Source organism: Mobula hypostoma, chromosome 16 (assembly GCF_963921235.1).
Source record: "Mobula hypostoma chromosome 16, sMobHyp1.1, whole genome shotgun sequence".
Lineage (NCBI taxonomy): Eukaryota > Metazoa > Chordata > Chondrichthyes > Myliobatiformes > Myliobatidae > Mobula > Mobula hypostoma.
Genome location: NC_086112.1, coordinates 48,256,588 through 48,278,925, shown reverse-complemented (window position 1 = coordinate 48,278,925; position 22,338 = coordinate 48,256,588). Strand labels below are relative to the sequence as shown.

The 22,338-nt window shown below is 40.7% G+C and overlaps 1 protein-coding gene across 8 annotated transcripts in view; it reads left to right on the top strand.

Annotated features, from left to right (window-relative positions):
• sema4d (sema domain, immunoglobulin domain (Ig), transmembrane domain (TM) and short cytoplasmic domain, (semaphorin) 4D) overlaps positions 1-22,338 on the top strand; it is a 212,286-nt gene that overhangs the window by 115,660 nt on the left and 74,288 nt on the right. For 4 of the 8 annotated variants that reach the window (XM_063068913.1, XM_063068907.1, XM_063068909.1 and 1 more), the window contains exon 3: positions 12,216-12,536. The exons of 1 other annotated variant lie outside the window; for it this stretch is intronic. In XM_063068913.1, coding sequence (XP_062924983.1) covers positions 12,431-12,536 — 106 coding nt within the window. In that variant the 5' untranslated portion in view covers positions 12,216-12,430. Of the gene's footprint in view, positions 1-8,116; positions 9,015-10,624; positions 11,342-11,383; positions 12,056-12,215; positions 12,537-22,338 lie in introns of those variants that run through there. 3 more of the 8 variants (XM_063068911.1, XM_063068910.1, XM_063068912.1) reach the window with 3 other exon arrangements.

The window sequence follows — 22,338 nt, the reverse complement described above, 5'->3', positions numbered from 1 at the left end:
CCAGCACATCATCTTCCTTAGTATCTACATGATCAAGCTTTTCAGTCCACTGCAAGTCATCCCTACAATCGCCAAGATCCTTTTCCGTAGTGAATACTAAAGTAAAAGTATTCATTAAGTACCTCTGCTGTTTCCTCCGGTCCCATACACACTTTTCCACTGTCACATTTCCTATTCTCGCACATGGTCCTATTCTCGCACATCTTATCCTCTTGCTCTTCACATACTTGTAGAATGCCTTGGCGTTCTACACAATCCTGTCTGCCAAGGCCTTCTCATGGCCCGTCTGGCTCTCCTAATTTCATTCTTAAGCTCCTTCCTGCTAGCCTTATAATCTTTTAGATTCCTATCATTATCTAGTTATTTGAACCTTTCGTAAGCTCTTCTTTTCTTCTTGACTAGATTTACAATAGCCTTTGTACACCATGGATCTTGTACCCTACCATCCTTTCCATGTCTTATTGGAACGTACCTACTCAGAGCCCCACGCAAATATCCCCTGAACATTTGCCACATTTCAGTACGTTTCCCTGAGAACATCTGTTTCCAATTTATGCTTCCAAGTTCCTGCCTGATAGCCTCATATTTCCCCTTATTCCAATTCAAAGTCTCTCTAACTTGTCTGTTCCTATCCCTCTCCAGTGCTATGGTAAAGGAGATAGAATTGTGATCACAGTCTCTGGAACCGGAGTTGATGATGGTGGGATCATTGGACTGAGGTGTAAAGGACCATCGGGACCGGAGTTGGAGACATCCAACTTGGTCTGGAGGCATCCAATTGAGTTGAGGTCCGGATGGGAAGCGACTGGGACTGTCTGGAGAAAGGTGATCTTGCGATCCTTCGTGAATGCGAGGGAAGAGAAAAACCAGTGATTGAGCGTGGATATCCAGCAGAGGATGAAATGGCAGAGAGGTCCATAGCAAGCAGTGGAGAGTGAGGCCTGGAGCTCTGGCAGAGACCTGAGGCAGGGCCTGCGGGTATCTCCGCATAGCAGAGAGAGTGGCGTGTAAAATTCAAAGGGAGAAGCAGTTAATTGATCGTAGCTACCTGAGATCCTCAGTGGGTCTAAACCGAGAGGCCATGTGAAACAAGATGGCAGTAAAGAATAGCTCCCAGGAAGGACATGTGGCTGTGGTAGTGAGTCTGGGTGAGCACATGGTCGAAGAGCAGACATCCCACCTCTCCTGGAAGTTCCATGAGTCTCCTGCATATTGATAGCGGCTCCCTGATGCCCGGAAATTATATACAATATCCCGAAAATCGATTATTTTTTTTTTTTTTTTTAAATTTTTTTTTGAGAGCGTGGGAGAGCCATGGCAGAGTGTTCCATAAAAAATATGAAACATACTTCACCCCAGACTACACTAAAGTGTACCCCTGCCTAATAGGGGTCAAAAATAATGACAGTGTTGCTCACTGCACTGTTTGCAACAGTGAATTTTCTATTGCCCATGGTGGGTTAAGACTGTAAAAGACATGTTGAGGTGAGTTTAACGGGTGTCATTCGTTCATTAGCATAGCTAACGTTATTTAAACTAGCTGGCTAGCTGCTCAAGGAGCTACTCTATTGCAGACATCCCACCTCTCCCGGAGGTTGCTAGAGTCTCTGGCAAATTGGTGGTGCTACCTCCCTGAAATGAGTTTTTGCAGGGTGGGATGTCTGGAAGAGTCAGACAGCTGCAGAGATCACAGTGGGTAGGAGAGCAGTGAGAGAGTGTCTCACCAAACTTCTGTCGATGAGAAGAGTTAGACTCCTGAAAGAGACTTTTCAGTGGAGCAGCAAATTATAAACTGCAACCTCTGGAAAACCATTGCGACACACACAAAATGCTGGAGGAACTCAGCAGGTCAGGCTGCATCTTTGGAAATGAATGAACAGTCAATGTTTTGTGCTGAGACCCTTCATCAGTCCTGAAGACAATGCTTGAACTGCTGAATTCCTCCAGGATTTTGTGTGTGTTGCTGTGGATTTCCAGCATCTGCAGAATCTTTTGTGTTAATGTCAACTTGTCAGAAAATCATTTGTCCTTGCAGTGGGTGCACGTGATCCGTCTCTGGGAATCGGGGAATTCAGAAACTTGTTCTTGTAATACAGGTGCATTGTGGGCAGGTTCACAGAAGACCAACTTTAATATCTCAGATAGCACAGGAAGATGTTGGAATCGGTGCCTGTGAAGGGAGAAATAAAGTTAACATTTCAGAATAGTGACCTTCTGTTAGTTCTTGTGCTTTTAGTTTCACACAATTGCATGCTCTGTTTAGAATGTAATCCAATAATTGAGCCAACTTGGAACATTTGATTTGAGAAGGTTGTAAGAAGCCACGAGACAAGAACAGGCAGCTGAAAGAAATGGGCCTGGGCGATTATTTACTTTCCCATACTGACTTATTACATGAACTTGGAAGGTGATATGGAACTTGTCGTAGGGGTGGAGGATGGGAATGTTGTTGCTGTTGTCTGACAAAGACCTGAATTTTGTAGATTCAGAGCAACAATTCCAAAATAAAATAAAAGTTAAAATTTTCTGGGGCATTTTGAAAAAGTGGGCTGGAACATCTATATAGGAGCATGGACTGGCAGATTTGAAAATGCAGTTACAATGTTAATCTATCCAACTATCCTCCAGCTGTCTTTCTTCCCTGCCCAAATCATTCTAGTACCACTGGCTTTGAGAGAAGTGAAGCCTTTACAGTGGTAGCTTAGTACAGTAATTTGTCAAGCATTGAATGCAGCCACAAATCAAAGAGGAAATGCAACTTTTATTTAAGCAGTTACTTGAGCCAGTGAAGTTTTCCTTTTACTATTAAGTTCATTTCAAGTGGAAATGAATGTTGTGGCATGTTCTACATTCTAATGTCCTGAAGCTGAAGGTAGGCCTTGGCCACCTTTCACTGCTGTCAATCAGTGGTGAAAGCACAGATTCTTGTGGGGAAAATTAACTTGAGTAAAATAATTCATGATCTAGTTCTACTGTTCCAGGTTTTACAATCAGTAGAGCAGATTTGTTAGAAGCACTGATGTCAAGGAGTTTGGTTGTGCCCATTTTCAAAGATTTTTTTTAAAACAAGTATCAATGATTTGGGGTGCTCCTTTCTCTGCACTCACTGGCAAAACTGGACTTGAGTCTTGTCCCACCAAGTAATCCTATTTTTGCTTGACTGCCTGGTTAAGTTTACTCAGTAACTTGCAAAGGAATGAAATGGCATTTTTTCCCTCAAGAAAAGCATATGTTGACTCAATGTGTTGAGTTTCTACATGCAAATTTGGTTTGATTTGTTAATTTGACCTTGGTTTTTATCTGTCACAGGAAATATCTGTCACAGGATGTGATTAATTGACCTATTGTACTATGCCAATTGGGGAAAAAATACTGTAGGCTAGTCCCAATTTCTAGCATGGTTACAGGCTTCAACTTGTGTCTAAGGTTTCTGTCTCTACTATGTAGGCAGTGACTTTCAGACCATCTGGGTGACAAGAACTTTTCTTATCTCACTTTTAAATTTTACACCATTTCTTTAACACTGTCCCCAGTTTTTCTTCCCTTTTTGCCTAGCTAGAAATGAGTCCTGACGAAGGGTCTCGGCCTGAAACGCCAACTGTACCTCTTCCTAGAGATGCTGCCTGGCCTGCTCTGTTCACCAGCAGCTTTGATGTGTGTTGCTAGAAATGTCCTTGTTGTTTACTTGAGCCGTTCCTAATTTTATACATATTAAGTCTCTTTAAATTCTGTGGAACCTTAACTGGTGGCAGTTTAACAGTCGTGAAAGCACGTACACGATAGTCCACTACTCCTTGCTTCCCATCGCTACGATAGTTTTGGATCCAATTTGCCATATTCGCTTGGATTGCAAAGACTTCTGTTTTTCCTTGCAGCCTTGCCAAAAGCTTTGCTTGAAATCTAGATAGATCAGATCAAACACACAGTCTTTAACTCTTTGTGGCCTCAAAAATTTCTATTATTTTATACAAAATTGATTAATTGCCCCTCAAAATCGATGCTGATAATATGCTGATCATTAAATTTCAAGTAACTGGCCTGTGATTATTTCTCTTGTAACTTTGTTCCCTTTCTAAACAGCAGTGTATTAATAATCTTCCAGTTCTCTATACTGAAAGATTGTAGGTAGAATCTCTCCAATTTTCTCCCTTGTTTCTTAGATCAGTTTAGGATATATTTTATTTGGTTCTGCATTAATTTAAATTCTTTGAAATCGTAGCAATTGGCTTTTTCAGTTCATCTCTGGGACTTGAGAAATTGTGTTTTATACTTTTATCCCTTGCACGCTCTCCATCCGTGTTGGGTTCAGCGTCAAGCTAGCAACTCGGCCTTGTAAAAATAAGAAAACCTGCAAAAAAAAAGCACGCCGTCATGAGGGCGTCCCGATAACTCCAATCAGAGTTAAGGGCCTCCTCCTCCACTCCCCCCTCCCTCGATTGACTACCACTCCATTAATTAATCACATAGGTATTAAAGGATTGCTGAATTTTCTTGTTGTAGCTTCCTTCTTTCCCTTTTCCCGTTTTCATGAATGACAGTTACAATTTTGTTTTAATCTACAGCACTGTTCTACTATGTAGACTTTGCCTCAGTCCCTTAGTATCTATGGTTTTCATGAGATAACTCTGCTTCAACTATGAGAAAATTTTGCCATAAACTAAATTGGACCATTTTTTTCTGACCCTAGAAGTCAGCATCCAAAGGCAATTTATGGACTTGGCTTTATCAAAAAAAATCAAACTTGTATTGAATTTTCAAATGGCGTATCTTATTTTTGAAGAATATTTAACTAACTTTTTTGTCATAAAGAGTTTCTGTTTGACAGTTACAATTGAGGTGAGGAAGCCCATTCTGCCCCTCCCCATATTCCTAACCAGCTTCTGACCATGTCAAGTCAACAAAACTATCTTCTCCGTGGGGTATCTTCCATAATCCTCTCTGTTTGACTCACCTTCATTAAGATACTTGAAGGATTAAAATGATGACATTACATTTGGAAAATAATATTTTTGCTGAGATTAAATGAGGTTCTAATTCAGCTCTTAAAGCAACTGCTAAAAGATATCAATAGCCTGTAGACTTCTGGTGGTGCCAGAAATAGTATTGTAGTTCTATGTGCTGATGTCGTACTTCTGAATTCCAGGAAAGCCTTGCAAGTGATCTAATCCTCAAAAGACTGTTAATTTTATTTCACCTTGTAGAATATTTGGGCATTTTTTTTATATAGCATATGCTTTACTGCAAACAAATTGTCCTGTTATTTATCTGTACTCATTGTTTTGCTGTTAATAAAAGTATAATAGAAACGAAGCATTTTAGGAACCCTGTTCAAAAACTGCTAATATTTCTACAGAGTATTGCTGTTGTACCTCATGTATAACATAAATTTGAATGTGAAATTATAAGCTTTGGTGAATATTCTTAAAAAATCAAAGGAAAATAAACACACTTTAATCTCAATGAGTCTTTTGTTGCTGCGTTAATGACAAATATTTTGTATCCAGGTTGCAGTTGGTTGTTTTAAAACAAGTTTCATAAGTAGGTCTTCTCCTGAAATAAGACTTGACCAAGTTCATCACTGATTCATTAGCATTAAATATACCTACAGTATATGCTCTCAGTGGCCCCCTATACACCTTGTTAATGCAAATATCTGATCAGCCAATCATGTGACAGCAACTTAATACTAAAAGCATGTCGCCGTGGTCAAAAGGTTCAATCTTAGTTCAGATGAAACATCAAAATAGGTAAGAAATGTGATCTAAGTGACTTTGACTGTGGAATGATCGTTGGTGCCATGTGCGATGGTTTGAATATTTCAGAAACTGCTGATCTCTTGAGATTTTCATGTAGTCTCTAGAGTTTACAGAGAATTGTGTGTGGGGGGGAACAAAATAAAACATTCAGTTAGTGGCAGTTCTATGGGTGAAAAATGCCTTTTTAATGAGCGAGGTAAGAGGAGAATGGCCAAATATGTCAAACTGACAGGGAGGTGACGGTAACCCCCAATTACCACACCTTACAACAGTGGTGTGCAGAAGAGCATCTCTAAACATGCAATGTGATGAATCTTGAGGTGGATGGTTTACAGCACCAGAAGATCATGAACGTACACTCACTGGCCCCTTTATTAGATGCAGGGGGTGCCTAATAAGGCCATGGAGTGCATGTTAGCTTTAGGCTTATCTCGAATCACTAAATATGAAATTGGCTGTCCAGAAATATTTAATGAATCTAATAAATCTTTTGCTTAGTATAATCTTCCATTCATAGTAGTCGTTCATAACATTTTATAGTTTAAATACATCTATGTTCTTCCTTTGTGGTATGAAACTATTTTCAAGATTGTCCAGATTGCAATGCAACTATTGAGTGATTGGTTCTGAAAGGTGGATGAGATGCCATATGGTAATTGTGTGTGGTGTCAAGGCAATTTGAGCACTGCTGCAACATTGCTGGATTATGCACAAGTCATAAAGATTTGTGCGGTATTATAATTAATGCACAGATGGTACTGGTGGGATTAGTGGGTGCAATGTCAAAAAATAATGTTACATTTAGGATTTAGTGATGGCTACTGCATTGTACAAATATGCGACTTGAAAAGTAAGTTTGTTTTTGTTAATGTGTAATGTTGTCCGTTAAAGATAACCTTAAAAATATCATTATCTGTGTACTAAGTGTAGTACTTGGTGTGCACTTGAGGAAATCTTGTGCCACAGAGTTGCTTGAATACTGTAATTGTATGACCTAATAGATGGAATCTTGAGCATCTTAAGTGTTTTGGTTTGTCACTTCAGTATTTGCAAAAGGTTTTGATCTGTAGTTGTATACTCTACCTGTGAACTATAGCAATCTCTTTCCCTTCCCTTAAGCAGAGCTATTTTGTTCCATGAAATACATAACCCAAAAATGGCAGTATAGTTGGTCAGTTCCTCAACCCACCCATTCACCTGTTCTGTCCTTATAGTCCTGCTCTAACTAGCAGGTGATACTGAGAGTAATCCAGAGATTACTGTGTTAGGTCCAGTTTGTCAGCTTCTTTGCTTCCTTTGTCATTACAACTGAGTGTAGTAATGTTGGTTTTCTTTGTAGTATAAAATTGGATACCAAATTGACTCAGGAAGTGAAGGATAATCATTCATGGGTGTTTTTGTGACTAAAAGGCTGTTATCACTGTGTTTCACATGGCTCCGTACTCAGCTCGTCATTTTTTTCCAATATATAATCATGATTTGGCCATCATTGTAAGCAGGTTGATGAAGGTTCTCAGCCTGAAACGTCGACTGTACCCTTCTTCCATAGATACTGCCTGGCCTGCTGAGTTCCTCCAGCATTTTGTGTGTGTGTTGTTTGGATTATCAACATCTGCAGATTTTCTGTTTTATTAACAGAACCAGCCTATTTTGATGTGAACTGAAAAGATTTGACTGAAACTGTTGAATTGAGAACTGAATCCATTTGCCATCCACTTAAATCTATGAGGGAAAACTGTTTGAAAATTGAGGCTTAGAATTTGGCAGAAAGCTCTTGGTCTACAAGGCAGTAGTGACCCCTGTCCTTCTGTGTACTTCAGAGACCTAGCACTATGAAGTCCTGGAAAGGTATTACTTATGATTCTAAAATTTCAACCAGTGGCTAGATATGCAAACCAATGTTGGCATTCTTTACCAGGTGCACATCCCTACTATTGACCACCCAGCACTAGACTTTGAAAGCATGCACTTTTCTGTGAGCAACACACAAAATGCTGGAGGAACTCAGCAGGCCAGGCAGCACCTATGGAAAAAAATACAGTTGTCACCCTCCAGCAGGACTGGAGAATAAAAGATGAGGAATAGATTTAAAAGATGGGGAAGGGGATAGCAGAAACGCAAGGTGATAGGTTTAAACAGGGAAGGGGAAGGGATGAAGTAAAGAGCTGGGGAGTTGATTGGTGAAAGAGATACAGAGCTGGTGAAGAGGTAGCCTGATAGGAGAGGACAGAAGGCCATAGAAGAAAGAAAAGGGGGGGAGGAGCATCAGAGGGAGGCGATGGTCAAGCAGGGAGATAAGGTGAGAGAGGGAAAAGGGCATGGGGAATGGCGAGGGGCGGGGGGTGGTTACCGGAAGTTCCGGAAGTCAGTGTTTGTGCCATCAGGTTGGAGGCTACTCAAACGGAATACAAGCTGTTGTTCCTCCAACTCAAGTGTGGCCTCATCACGATAGTGGAGGATGCCACGGATAGACATATTGGAATTGGAATGGGAGGTGGAATTAAAATGGGTGGCCACTGGGAGATCCCACTTCTCCTAGCGGATGGAACGCAGGTGCTTGGTGAAGCAGCCTCCCAATCTATGTCGGGTCTCCCTGATGTACAGGAGACCAGAACGGGAGCACCGGACACAGTATATGACCCCAGCAGACTCACAGGTAAAGTGTCACCTCATCTGGAAGGACTGTTTGGAGCCCTGAATGGTAGTGAGGGAGGAGGTGTAGGGGCAAATGTCACACTTGTTCTGCTTGCAAGGGTAAGTTCCAAGAGGAAGATCAGTGGGGAGGGACGCATGGACAAGGGAGCCATGTAGGGAGTGATCCCGGGATCCCTGCAGAAAGCAGAAAGTGGGAGTGAGGGGAAAAAGGTGCTTGGTGCTGGGATCCCGTTGGAGACGGTGGAAGCTCCGGAGAATTATGTGCTGGACGTGGAGGCTGAAGGGGTGGTAGGTGAGGACAGAGAACTTTTCTCTGAGCCCCTTTATGGGCAACAGTTTAGAGCCAGGGCAATAATAACGCTTTGTGGGTATTCCCAATATTTCTTTTGTAGAAAGTGTTACATGGCTATGTCTCTCGGGAATTCCTGACCTATGACTGCTTAAAGCGAAGGACAGAGAACCTATAGTCATTGTGAGCACAGAAGTGAAGCTTGGTGCCTCCCACACTTCCTACCTATCAAATACCAGCTGCCCCACTTGTAACAAGCAAGTTGGCCTCATCACAGAACTAGCCGGGAAGCAAGTCCATCTCAATTCCAAGTGGTAAGAGAAGAAGAATCTAAATGCAACTGGATGCGATGCCACACGTGATTCTAGCAGCTTTGTTACATTTACTTCTGGATATTGTGTATTTTTAGGTGTGGTGGTATCTCTTTTAAACATTGTTTAATGAGGACAGCAAGTTTATTTTATTGAAGTGCTTTAGAACAGGTATGCTTTTGTAACTGGAGTAGAATTGCCTGTTGTGAAATGCTGATCGTTAACTGAGTAACAAATATGGGGTTTCAAGAGCTGAGGTGTTTTACAATGGAGGTTTTTTTTTTGCTTTTCTTTTTGTCCGGTGATTCTCAGCTTCTTTCATTTCTTGAGTTTCGCCTTCTATTTCCTTTTGTGTACTAGTTCCTTAAGCTTTTGTGTTGGAGTGAAGTGATAAAATGGAGCTCATTCATGAGCAGCTGCGGTGGAGAAGCAGGTCATTTAACTTCCTCAGTCTTACAGTTGAGTCTGTTTCTTAACTTTGAAATTATAATGGTAAGCCCTGAGATGAAAGTTATTTAAACAATTTCAGGAGTTAATGAAAGAGGTATGTTTTGTTACTACTTGCTGTCGAGGTTGTGTTGCAATGTGATTGCTTTGTTCTAAGTCATTCTTTCTTTTTGCGTTTGGGTTGTTACTGCTTTAAACTGTAAGGTGTTTCTGCTTGAATTGGCATAAAGTCGACGGTGAGAAAGAACTATTTAGCATGGTTCTCTTGTTGACTTTATTAATCCTACTTCTGTATAAATTGCATTATTATAAGTAACTTCTTAACCCTAAATATTTTCAATTGCACAACAAATGTTTTTTTGTTCATTATGTTTCTGAACTTAGATATGTTTCCATATTTCTGTGTGATGAATTATTTTTGTACTTTAAATTTATGGTGAATTTGAAAAGGATTGGATGCTGGATGTTTCAATAAGGAGATAATTTCAGAGTGTCCTTAAGGACTGTTTAGAAAACAGACTTTGTACTATTTGTGGAAGGGTCTCGGCCCGAAACATTGATTGTACCTCTTCCTATAGATGCTGCCTGGCCTGCTGCGTTCACCAGCAACTTTGATGTGTGTTGCTTGTACTATTTGTGCGATTTTTGTAGCGTGATTGCTTAATACAATATTTATTTTATTTTGTTCAGTAAGTTGATTTCTGTTCTGATGGAGCCACACTCTTTCAAGTATCCAGGATATAAAGAACATTTAAAAATGAGTGGATGGTAACAGTGTTTTTGTGTTGCGGGAAGGTGCCACTAAATTATTTTTAATATAGAAAAACTCTGAACTGTGTTTCATATCTGACAGAAGGGAACATTCTCCCTTATTCTAAAAAGAGACTTTTTTCTAAACTAAGCCGACACTTACTGTTTTATGGCTAATTAAATGGATTTGGTGATTAAAGGTATAATGTTGTGATAGATCCTGATGAGAATTAATAAATAATATCTGTAAAAGTCTCTTTAACAGCTTGACTAAAGGATATGTAAGCGTGTCAGACTTCAGCAAAAACAGTGCTTGAACAGTCAGATAGAAGACTCTGCATTTGCTGGAAATCTGAAGAAAAGGCAAGTGTGGGAATACTTAGCAGCATCTGTGGAAAGGAATTTTAAAAAACCTGAGTTTTACAGATGGCTAATCTTTCAAATGAACTGGCCTATTTAAATATGAGCTCAAGAAGCTGATTTGAAACAACTGAATTTGAATAGCCAGAGGATGACAGATGTCTAACGAATGATAGTAGATCAAAGAGGGAAATGATGAAATTGATCAGAAAAGGAGTTAGCTGACACACTTCCATTGAAGTCCACTGCGTAATAAACTTTGCAAAGTATGAAATAAAACCTTAAATTGCTGCAGATACTCAGGCAGTGTCTGTGTAGATTAAAACATCTAATAGATAGATTGATTCTTTATTGATTCCAAATTACAGTGTCACAGTAGCACTGCAAGTGCACAGAATTAAATATTAGAAGTAGAGAGAATAAAAAATAAGTTACCACAATCAGTTTAAGAGGGAGGGATCATCACTTCCCCAGATATAGATCGACACATTATAGAACCTAATGGTGAGGGTAAGAATGACTTCATATTGCACGCTTTGGAACAGCACAGTTGTCTTAGTCTATTACTAAAAGTGCTCCCCTGTTAGCCAGGGTGGCATGCAGAGGATGAGAAACGTCCAGAGTTGCCAGGATTTTCCGTAGTGTCATTTGTTCTACCACAGCCTCCAGTGTGTCAATTTGACTTCCAGCCTTCAGTCTTAAAGGTCTTTCAATAGAATAGAAAAAGTTTAAAGATTTTCACCATTGAGAGAAGGTGAAAAGAGAGCAAAAGGGTAAGTAGAATGTCGAGATTAAATGTGAGTAAAGGAACCAAGGTGATCAAGGGGACCTGTAAATGGGAAGAAAAGAATGATTGTCTGAAAGTGTTGGGGTTTTTTTTGAGTCGGAAAGGTTGTAAGGTGTCTTGTGGAAAATTGAGATGCTGTTTTTGGAGCTTGAGCTATGTTGGAACTGAAAACAGAAGAGAGAGAGAGTGGGATGGAATATTAAAGTGATGTGCGACAAAAACCTCAGTTAGGCTTGAGAACTGAAAGAAGGATTTCTGCAAAACAATCACATCGTTTGTTCCCCAGTGTAGAGGAAACCACAGGCTGTGAGGAAAGTACTGTAGTACAATCAGTATCTACTTATAAGATGTTTGGGCATTAGCTAGTGTAAAAGGAGGGGAGAGAAATGCAGTTGATACGTTTGGTAATCGAGCAATGGGCTGACCTGACCTGTTGGAAAAGCAGTATTGTGATGGTTGTCACTTTTTCCTTTCCCCATTCAAGCCTAGATGCTTGTGTTCCACAATTTCCTACATTCTGCTCCTTCCACTGGTGTCTCCTCAGTTAGTGTTTTAACAGATGGCAACCTTTCCCCTTGTTCCATCATTTTTTTTTTGTCATTTAGTCTCTTCTGCGTTCTTGCCTATTGCAGGTCTTTCATATTTTCCTGCTCTGACCCGTTTTTTTCCCTGAACTTATCCCCCCCAGATGTGAAGAGAGGTCAGTTGAGTTCTCTTGGCACTGATGGTGCTTGATGCACTGAGAATGTTGTGATTTTCATTATGTGTAGTAGCTTGATTTTGTAATTGACAGTGCTTCTATTTAAGCAATAATTTCTTTTATTACTTCAAACACCCCCCCCCCACACACACACTTACAGGACGTGTATCCTGGGACTGCAATTAGAAGGTGAGCAGAAATGTACAAATGAGTTATCAGTTCAAGTGACTGACTCAAGGAGCCAAATTCGTGTGCCTTCGCCACTTGGACAACTTCCTCTTCAATACTTGTGATGTTGGATTAGTCAAGTACAGTTACTTCTGGGTTTGTGGATTTCTCTTCACATTTTTATAACAACTCTACAACTGCCACACAATGAAAAGACGGAATATGGCACTTGTTGCATTATACGTGACTCTTCACCTGGTTCGACTTTCGTATTGTAGCCTTGCTGTTCCAAGGACCGTGTGGAAATATGGAGGTAAGATTTGTATCTTCAGATTTGCTTTCATTTTACTTTACAACGTTTGGAGCTCTAGGCTACACCTCACAGAATCCTAAAATTTTAAATGCTGTCATTTATTGAAATCAAACTTAAAAGTAAACATTGTCCAACTGTTAAATAGTATTAAAATTATTCTCTTTGGTAACTTTATGCCAATGTGCACGTTGATTTTTTTTTTGCCATCTAATTTTGTAGTTTTATCTCTGATTTGAAGGTAGTCTTTAGTTTTATGTAAAAGCTCATCACTCCTATGAATAACAGGTGCAATTTCCAATAGGTGCACTTAAGTATTTTAAAATTAAACATTGGAACAATTTATCTGAAATTGGTGTTCTACCAAAGAAGATGAAGGCAACAGATGCATGAGAATGCCACTGCCTGCAGGGTCCCTTCCAAGTCACACATTGCCACACTTGGAAATGTGTCATTGGTCCCTCATTGTCACTGGGTCCAAAGTCAGAAATGTCTTACTCAATGGCATTATGGGGTATCTTTACTGGGTTTGGCATGATGCTACAACATTTAGTGCTGCTGCCTCATCTTCTCCAGGATCCAACATTGACTCAATCCTAGAAACGTGCTAATATGTTAATTTGGCCATTATAAATTATCTTTTAAAGGTAAAGATAAAGATTGGCTTTATTTGTCATGTGTACATACAGTGAAATGAGTCATTTGTGTCACCTTCCAATGCAGTCCAATATATGCTGGGCAGCCTGCAAGTGACACCGTACGTTCAATGCCAACATAACATACCCACAACTTACTAACCCTAATCCATACGTCTTTTTGGAATGTGAGAGGAAACCAGAGCACCTGGAGAAACCCATGCGGTCACGTAGAGAACGTACAAACACCTTAAAAACGGTGGTGGGAATTGAACCCCAGTCTTTCGATCGTTGGCGCTGTTCAGCATTATGCTGACTGCTATGCTGCCATGTTGCACGTGGTTTTAGAAGTGAAAATAGGTGATTTTTAAAAATGTCAAGAAAAGTTGATGAGTCTGTGGAAGGGCTGTGGAGGATTGAGGTTGTTGGGAATGCTGTGATAGGAGCAGGTGTGAACCCAGTAGGCAGTACAACTGCATCCTGTGCTATAACAAGTAAGGAGGCCTGCACTGCTTTAAAAAGACCACTGGCCACGTCCACCTTGCGAGTAATTAAAGGTGGCAATAAATGCCATCTTGCTAGTGATGCTCAGATCCTGAAAATGAATTTGTAAAAAATAAACATCGGCTTACTGGAGCCACACACATAAAAATTGCTGGTGAACGCCCGAAACGTCGACTGTACCTCTTCCTAGAGATGCTGCCTGGCCTGCTGCGTTCACCGGCAATTTTTATGTGTGTTGCTTGAAATTCCAGCATCTGCAGATTTCCTCGTGTTTGCGTTACTGGAGCCATGAGCTTCACATTATTTTATCACAAATTCCTTGCATCTGTTTCTCAGTGTTTGTTTAATGAAGGAGGACAGTAATAATAATGCATTCTTTTGATAATGCTCTGGAAATAAAGAAAATAACCTGAAGGAACACTGCTTGAAAATGGGTACAGCCCCTCCCAGGGGACTGTATTTTCTCACCTTCTCTGCCCTAAAGTTGAAAGACCATTCTTTCAGTGCATATGTGACATCTTTCTGGTTGCTGCACCAGACATCCAGTGGCCTCTCTCAATGAAACTGTAACTTCATGCCATGTTACGGTCAGGTTTTTTTCCCTTCTCTTTACATTAGATTTATCCTTCTCAAACTCAGAGTTCTTTGCAGTCAGGAAAAAAATAAAGATTTTCATCCCATTGGAATAGATGTAGATGAAAAGTCAGTCTTCATGCCCACCGTACCAAGCATTCCAGGGTGTAGGGGGCGCCAGGGAAGGGTAGCGCCTCTGGTGGGGGAACATGTCGCGTCCTTTTCAGGGCAGTTAGTCCACCTTTGGTCCCCACCTGGGGCTCCCCGTAGCTGTTTGCACGCTTTCCATCGAGGCAACTCGACCTCGTAAATAGCACTAATGGTGTCAAGGTCTCCGTTGATGATGATGGATGAACCTTTCCAGGCATTCCACACTGATGCTTGAAAATGGTAGACTAGACATAATTTATTTGTAGTACTCCACAGTACTTCCTTTTGCCAGACAGAATTATGTTATGGCACTAAAAGAGCTATTCCTAATTGTGCTGTAACATTATCTCCTTTTCTGGAAAATTCTATTTCACTGTTGTCAGACTAGCTGAAGGACAGCTTCAATCCCAATGTTAACAGACTCTTGAAAATCAGTCAAGGTATTTATATGTCATCATATACTACCTCGAGATTCATTTTCTTGCTTGTTAGTGAGAGGACTTTCCTAGCTCCAAATGTTGTAATGAGCACAGTTGTACTCAATGCAGTTAGGAAGGAATTTTAAAGTATTCTGATTAATTTGTGAACATTAAGAAAATAGTTTTGTGTATAGTGTTTTGTTGTTATGATTTCATTATCAATTTTGAAACCTTCTCAAAAAGTATATCCAGCCAAATTATTATGTCCTGTAAAGGGACTTTGTGTCTGAAGAATACTGTGTTCAGAGTCTTTGCCCTACTATGGAATCAAGCAGTGTTTACTTTTCTGACAAGGGAGTGTGTAATTTGAATAATGACATCAAATGGACCAAAGTTCTTAGCTTTAGTTAAGGGAAATCTCCCCCCCACCCCCAATTTAGTTACATGTTCATGCTTTAAGATAATAGTTTGTAACTGTTGTATTGTGGTAAAATGTTGTGATCTTAGATTGGTGATTAACCGTTGTTCAGAGAACATGAAGCAGTTGAGCTCAAGCCTCTTGCTTCACAATGCTGTGCCGAGCTAATTAAACTAATATTTAATTAAATCCCTAACTATGCTAGTAGTAGATGCCTACAGAATGTCCATATCAATTCCATTATCAGCACAGTCATGCAACTGTTTAAGATCCTCTTAAATGTCTGCATTACCATACCTGGCAGCGCATTCTTGGCACCTGGAACACTTGTTTAAAAAATCTTCGCCGGTATATCTACTCTGAACTTGCCCTCTCTCACCTTAAGTACATGCCCTCTAGAATTAGGTATTTTGACCCAGGGAAAAACTTACTGGCTGTCTATTCTATCTATGCCCCCTGTGTGCTCATAAACTTGTATCAGGTCTCCTCTTGATCTCTGAAACTCCAAAGATAACGACCCAGGATGTTTCCTGGACATCCACGCTCGCCCCAACTTTCCATGCCTTAACATGGATAGAGTTCCTCTTGTCCTCACTTGCCATCCCATGAGGAAAAACTGATCCCAGGGTGAGGCTTTCCTTTCGGGATATCAGAGATATACTCCTCTTTCAAAGGACAGGATTTCTTTTCCTCCAGCATTGATGCTGCCTTCACCCACATCACCTCCATTTCCTGAACATCTGTGCTCACCCCAACTACCCACCATCTTAACAGGGATAGAATTCCACCTGTCCTCAACTACCACCCAGTGAACCTCCACATCCAACACATCATTTTCCACAACTTCTGCCATCTTCAACAGGATTCTACCACCAACACATCTTTGCTTCCCTCCCACTTTCTTCTTTCCATGGGGATCACTCTCTCCATGATTCCCACACCCATTTATCCCTCCTCACTAATCTCCCTCCCGGCTCATGTCCCTGCACATTCACCTGCTCCCTCACCTCCATTCAGGGCTCTCCCTCCATGATTTCCCTTGTCCGTTTGTCCTTCCCCCACTAATTCCTCCTTGGCACATAACCCTGCAAGTGAGAGGAAAGCTGCAGCCGACCATTCACCTGCTCCCTCACCTCCATTCAGGGCCCCAAACAGTCCTTCCAGGGTGAGGCAACACTTAACCTGCGAACCTATTGGTTCCAGTTGGCCCATTGTATCCAGTGCTCCCAATGTGGCTTCTCCTACATTAGTGAGACCCAACATAAATTGGGGCATTGCTTTATCAAGCACCTCCATTCCATCTGGGCAAAAGCAGATTTCCCAGTGGCCCACCATATTAATTCCAATGCAAACAACAGGAATTCTGCAGATGCTGGAAATTCAAGCAACATACATCAAAGTTGCTGGTGAACGCAGCAGGCCAAGCAGCATCTATAGGAAGAGGTGCAGTCGACGTTTCAGGCCGAGACCCTTCGTCAGGACTAACTGAAGGAAGTTCAGTTAGTCCTGACGAAGGATCTCGGCCTGAAACGTCGACTGCACCTCTTCCTATAGATGCTGCTTGGCCTGCTGCGTTCACCAGCAACTTTGATGTATGTTGCTTATATTAATTCCAATCCCCATTTTGACATTTCAGTCCATGGCCGCCTCTTGTGCTATGATGAGGGCACTCTCAGGGTGGAGGAGCAACTTCTTATTCTGTCTAGGTAGCCTTCATCCTGATGGCAGGAACACTGATTCTTCCCTCTGGTAATTTTTTTTCTTTCTTTTTCTCCCCCTCTCTCTTCCCTCTTCTTCTATTCCCCAATCTGGCCCTTTACCTCTTCTCACTTGCCTGTCACCCTCCTCCTTCCCTTTCTCCCATGGCCCATTCTCCTATCAGATTCCTCCTTCTCCAGCCACCCACACACATGGCTTCACATATCGCCTTCCAGCATGTCCTCCTGCTTCCCCCACCTTTTTATTCTGGCTTCTTCCCCCTTCCGTTCCAGTCCTGATGAAAGGTCTCGGCCCGAAACGTCGATTGTTTATTCATTTTCATAGATGCTGCTGAGTTCCTCAAACATTTTGTTTTGTATTGCTCTGGACTTCCAGCATCTGCGGAATCTCTTGTGTCCCAGGTTTGTCCAGCCTCTCCAATCCAGGGAGCATCTGAGTAAATTTGCTTCTTCGCCCTTTCCAAACTCTCCATATCATTCCAATATTGGCTGTTCAGACTTGAATGTTATGTTCCACTTGCGGCCTAACCAGATTTTTATAAAGCTGCAGCACAACTTCCTGGCTCTTGAAATTAGTACCTTGACTTGTAAAGACAAGCATACCACATCTTTTCTTTGTCACCTTGGGGTACAAGCCATTTTCAGGCCTGGACCCCAAGATCCCTGTAATACATCAACATTGTTAAGGGCCTTGCCATGAGTAGTGTTCTGTCCATTTACATTTGGTCTCCCAAAGTGCAAAACATAACACCTGGACAAGTAAACTCCATCAGCCAAACGCTTTATCATTCTTTGAATTGTATCTTATAGCATTTTACAGGACTCTTTGCTTGGTGAAGAATTTAATTTCACAGTGACTGTTTGCTAGTGTGAGGTTGTATAAAAGCCAAGAATTCTTCACCCAGAAAAATATATGAGGGCTATCCCATTTTGCAGCAACTTCAGAAATCCTTTGACATTTTAGTTGAGACACATCCAAGTATCAAGAGTTGAGGGAGAGGTGAAAATATTGTGGGCAGATTTAGTGTAGTAATTAACCGTGAGGGTGAGTTCTTTTCAATGTGCATATTGTTTATTTTGAATGTCACCTGCAGATGACAGAAAACTTTGTATAGATTTTGTGGAGATTATAAAAATATTAAATGAGTTTAAGATGTTTGAACAAGCAACAGATTGCTGAAGATACTAGCAAGCAACGTTGGTTAACAGTGGAAGGAAATGTTCGGTCTCATTGACTCTGTTCTGCTTATTGTTTTATTTTCCTCTGCTATTTAAGTATAGTCATAGTCATACTTTATTGATCCCGGGGGAAATTGGTTTTCGTTACAGTTGCACCATAAATAATTAAATAGTAATATGTAAATTATGCCAGTAAATTATGAAATAAATCCAGGACCAGCCTATTGGCTCAGGGTGTCTGACCCTCCAAGGGAGGAGTTGTAAAGTTTGATGGCCACAGGCAGGAATGACTTCCTGTGACGCTCTGTGTTGCATCTTGGTGGAATGAGTCTCTGGCTGAATGTACTCCTGTGCCCAACCAGTACATTATGTAGTGGATGGGAGACATTGTCCAAGATGGCATGCAACTTAGACAGCATCCTCTTTTCAGACACCACCGTCAGAGAGTCCAGTTTCATCCCCACAACATCACTGGCCTTACGAGTGTGTTTGTTGATTCTGTTGGTGTCTGCCACCCTCAGCCTGCTGCCCCAGCACACAACAGCAAACATGATCGCACTGGCCACCACAGACTCGTAGAACATCCTCAGCACCGTCCGACAGATGTTAAAAGGACCTCAGTCTCCTCAGGAAATAGAGTATGCTATGTAACATGGCTTTCCCATGTGTACCACTAGCAGTTATAGAACACTGAAGCTGTGGGCTATACTTTCAGAACTTTTATGCTCAAACAGATCATTTGGCATTGACGTTGAGCCTCACTTGAAACTAAACACCGGAAAGTTGAAAAGCACATAATTGGGTCCTCATCAGATTCTCCCTAATGATTTTTCCTTTCTGACTAAATTGAGCCCAAACACAACAATGTGGATCCTTGTTATTTTTATCTTTAGCATTCTCCCTCTTTAGTGGTTTAATTTCAGTATTTGGTGTATGCGTCCAGTCAGCTATATCACTCCCCCAGTTGTATTTTTTCCAACTCACTTATAGCTCATTTAAAACTGGACTACCCATCTCTCTCAGCTTAACCCAAGCCCTCTGCTTGCAACCTTCTTTTTGGGATCCTCTGCTTTGTCCTATAGAAATAGCCCTCAAAACGTGTCGTTTTAGCCAAAGTTCAAAGAAAATATATTAGGAAAGTATGTCTATGTTACCATATACTGTCCTGAGATTTAATTTTCTTGTGGACGTTCACAGTAGAACGAAGAAATACGATAGAACCAGTGAAAAACAACAAAAGCTGACAGAACCAGTGTGCGAAAGAACACAAGTTGCGCTAATCCAAACAAAAATAAATAAGATAGATAGAGTTGTAATGTCTTTAGAAGTGAGTCCCCTTCTTGTATTTTTTTTTACTGTTTTTAATGGAGGTCGGGATTGAGGACGTGATTTTAAGTTCTTTAACTCTACTTGGTTCCAAGTTAGCCCATTGCTTTGCTTTGCTTTTAGTTTAGTTGCACGGTGGGTTTTTTGGGGGGGTTTTTTTCCTTTTCTCTATTGATATATAAAAATTAGTATACTATTATGTTACCTTATTATGTTGTGTTTAAATTACATTGTATCATTTTTTTATCTGTATTAATATTTCCTGTAATTTTATTATATTCCAACAGTGTATTAGTGCCTATATGGCTTACCTTTTTGTATACTTATTCAATAAAAAGATTTAAAAAGAAAGAAGTGAATCCATCGGTTGTGGAATCAGTTCAATGTTGAGGTGAATGAAATTATCCACGCTGGTTGGAAGGTACTAACTGTTCCTGAATCTGGTGGTGTGGGACCTAAGGCTGCTATACCACCTTCCCAATAGCAGCAGCAAGAAGAGAACATGGCCTTGGATGCTGGGGGTCCTTGATGATGGAATGCTTTCTTGTGAAAGCTCTCCTCATAAATGTGGGGAAGACTTTGCTCTTGATGGACTGGGCTGTATTCACTTTTTGTCGGCTTTTTCATCTCCTCTGATAAAATCATCTTGCCCTTGTGTCCTCTATCTTGTTCTTCAGTGACTGTACATTAGCTCACTGGACGCTGAGGAAAGGCAATGTCGTACACCAACACTTTAATCTGGTTTGAAGTTCATCCCAGCGTCCTCTTTTCCGGCGATGGCCGACCTTTGTCCACTTCAAACTGCTATACCAGCATTCCTGAGAGTCAAGTTCACTGAATCCTACAAGAGGTCATAAAATCACTAGTTTGTTTAGATGGTTCAGAAGTATGTTTCTTAAAGGGAAACTGTAGTGATCTGCAGCTCAAAAGAAGGATTCTGATTAATTGACACATTGCAACCAGTATATTTTGGCCCAATTAAGCAGCTGCCCCATTTAGCTCAAGTTCCATGGAAGTAGTTAAAAACGTATTTTAAAAAAAACAAACTCAGTTTGTTACAAACTGAGTAACAAATTTTGTATTTAAATAAAATACAGAGCAAATTCTATATAACTAGCTCCCAATAGTTATTGACAGAAGAATTCATCCGCTGTATGCTGCCGTGTTCTTTTGATTAACTGTAAATAAACAATATCAGCTGAGACACCTCGCTCAGATATTGGACTGCCTTCGTACAATGCTTTCAACGATTGCATCCTCTGAATCTTCATTATCATTGTATCATTCAAGGTGATTGTTGATAACTTATTTCTTTGTAGTTCCCAACTGGAAGTATTGAAGTTGCTTCTTTTTCACTCCTGGTCATTTCTGACATCTCCAAGCCTGAATGTTTGAAGCAGAACAGTTCTGAATTGTCTTTCTGCTTATTTCTCACAACCTATCAGTGAAAAAAATTACTTTTTGAACAAACGCAGATAACTAATGCTATTTAAAAACTGTTCACTCTAAGCATGGTGTAGTGTTTAATGACGATAGAAGTGCACATGACTGATGCTAGTTAGAAACTTCAGCAGAAGTCTCCTGTCTCAAATAGTCTTCATGGTGTCCCAAATGAACAAAAGAAATCCTGGCAATATTCTCCATTAGTTTTTGTTCTTTGAGAGTTATCCCAAATAACTAATGGCCCAATTAACTGAAATCCACTGTATATCTAGTAGTTTTGTGAGCTGCCTGCAAAACGTTGTTGTGTATCACCAGCACCATCTTGAAGACAAGCCTGAAGTATCTCCATTAACTTAGATCTTAAGACATAGGAGCAGAATTAACCCTTTCAGCCATTGTTCCACAAATCAAAGAACACTCTATCATTGAGCCATAATTAACACTCTAAATTGACTGATCCCATGTTGAAATGATCTCATGATATTTGGCTTCATTGGAGATCATAATGGAAAGCTTATTTTTACAGCCTACGTATTTGGTATGAATCAGGATGTTTCTGCAGTAAAAACCTGTTATCTCAGATACAGAAAGGACCTAATATAAAGAGCAATAAAGACAAACTACTGGTGGAATGCAGCAGGTCATGCAGCATCTGTGGAGGCATCTTTGTAACAGCAAGTCAGTAAGACCAAAGAATTGATTGTGGACTTCAGTATGGGTAAGTCGACAGATCACACACCAGTCCTCATCAAGGGATCGGAAGTGGAAAGGGTGAGCAGTTTCAAGTTCCTGAATGTCTACATCATTGAGGATCTATCTTGGGCCCGACATAGTGATACAATTACAAAGAAGGCACAACAGCAGCTATATTTCATTAGGAGTTTGAACAGAATTGGTATGTCACCAAAGACACTCCAATTTCTACAAGTGTACCATAAAGAGCATTCTGACTGGTTGCATCACTATCTGGTCTGGAGGGGCCACTGCACAGGATTGGGAAAAGCTGCAGAAAGTTGTAAACTTAACCAGCTTCATCATGGGCACTAGCCTTCCCCGCATCCAGGACACCATCAAAGGACAATGCCTCAAGAAGGTGGCATCCATCATTAAGAACCCCCATCACCCAGGACGTGCTCTCTTCTCGTTGCTACCATCAAGGAGGAGGCACAGGAGCCTGAAGGCACACACTCAACAGCTTCTTCCTCTTCTGCCATCAGATTTCTGATTGGACAATGAACACTTGTTCAGTATTTTTCCACCTCTTTTACATATTAAAATTTATTTTTCATATACAGGTCCACAATCCCTTATCCGAAATCCTTGGGGCCAGTTGCATTTCGGAATTCAGAATTTTTCTTCAGGAATCTTTAGGACCCAGCGGCGCACCAAACCTACGCACATCCTCCCATATACTTTAAATCATCTCTAGATTACTTATAA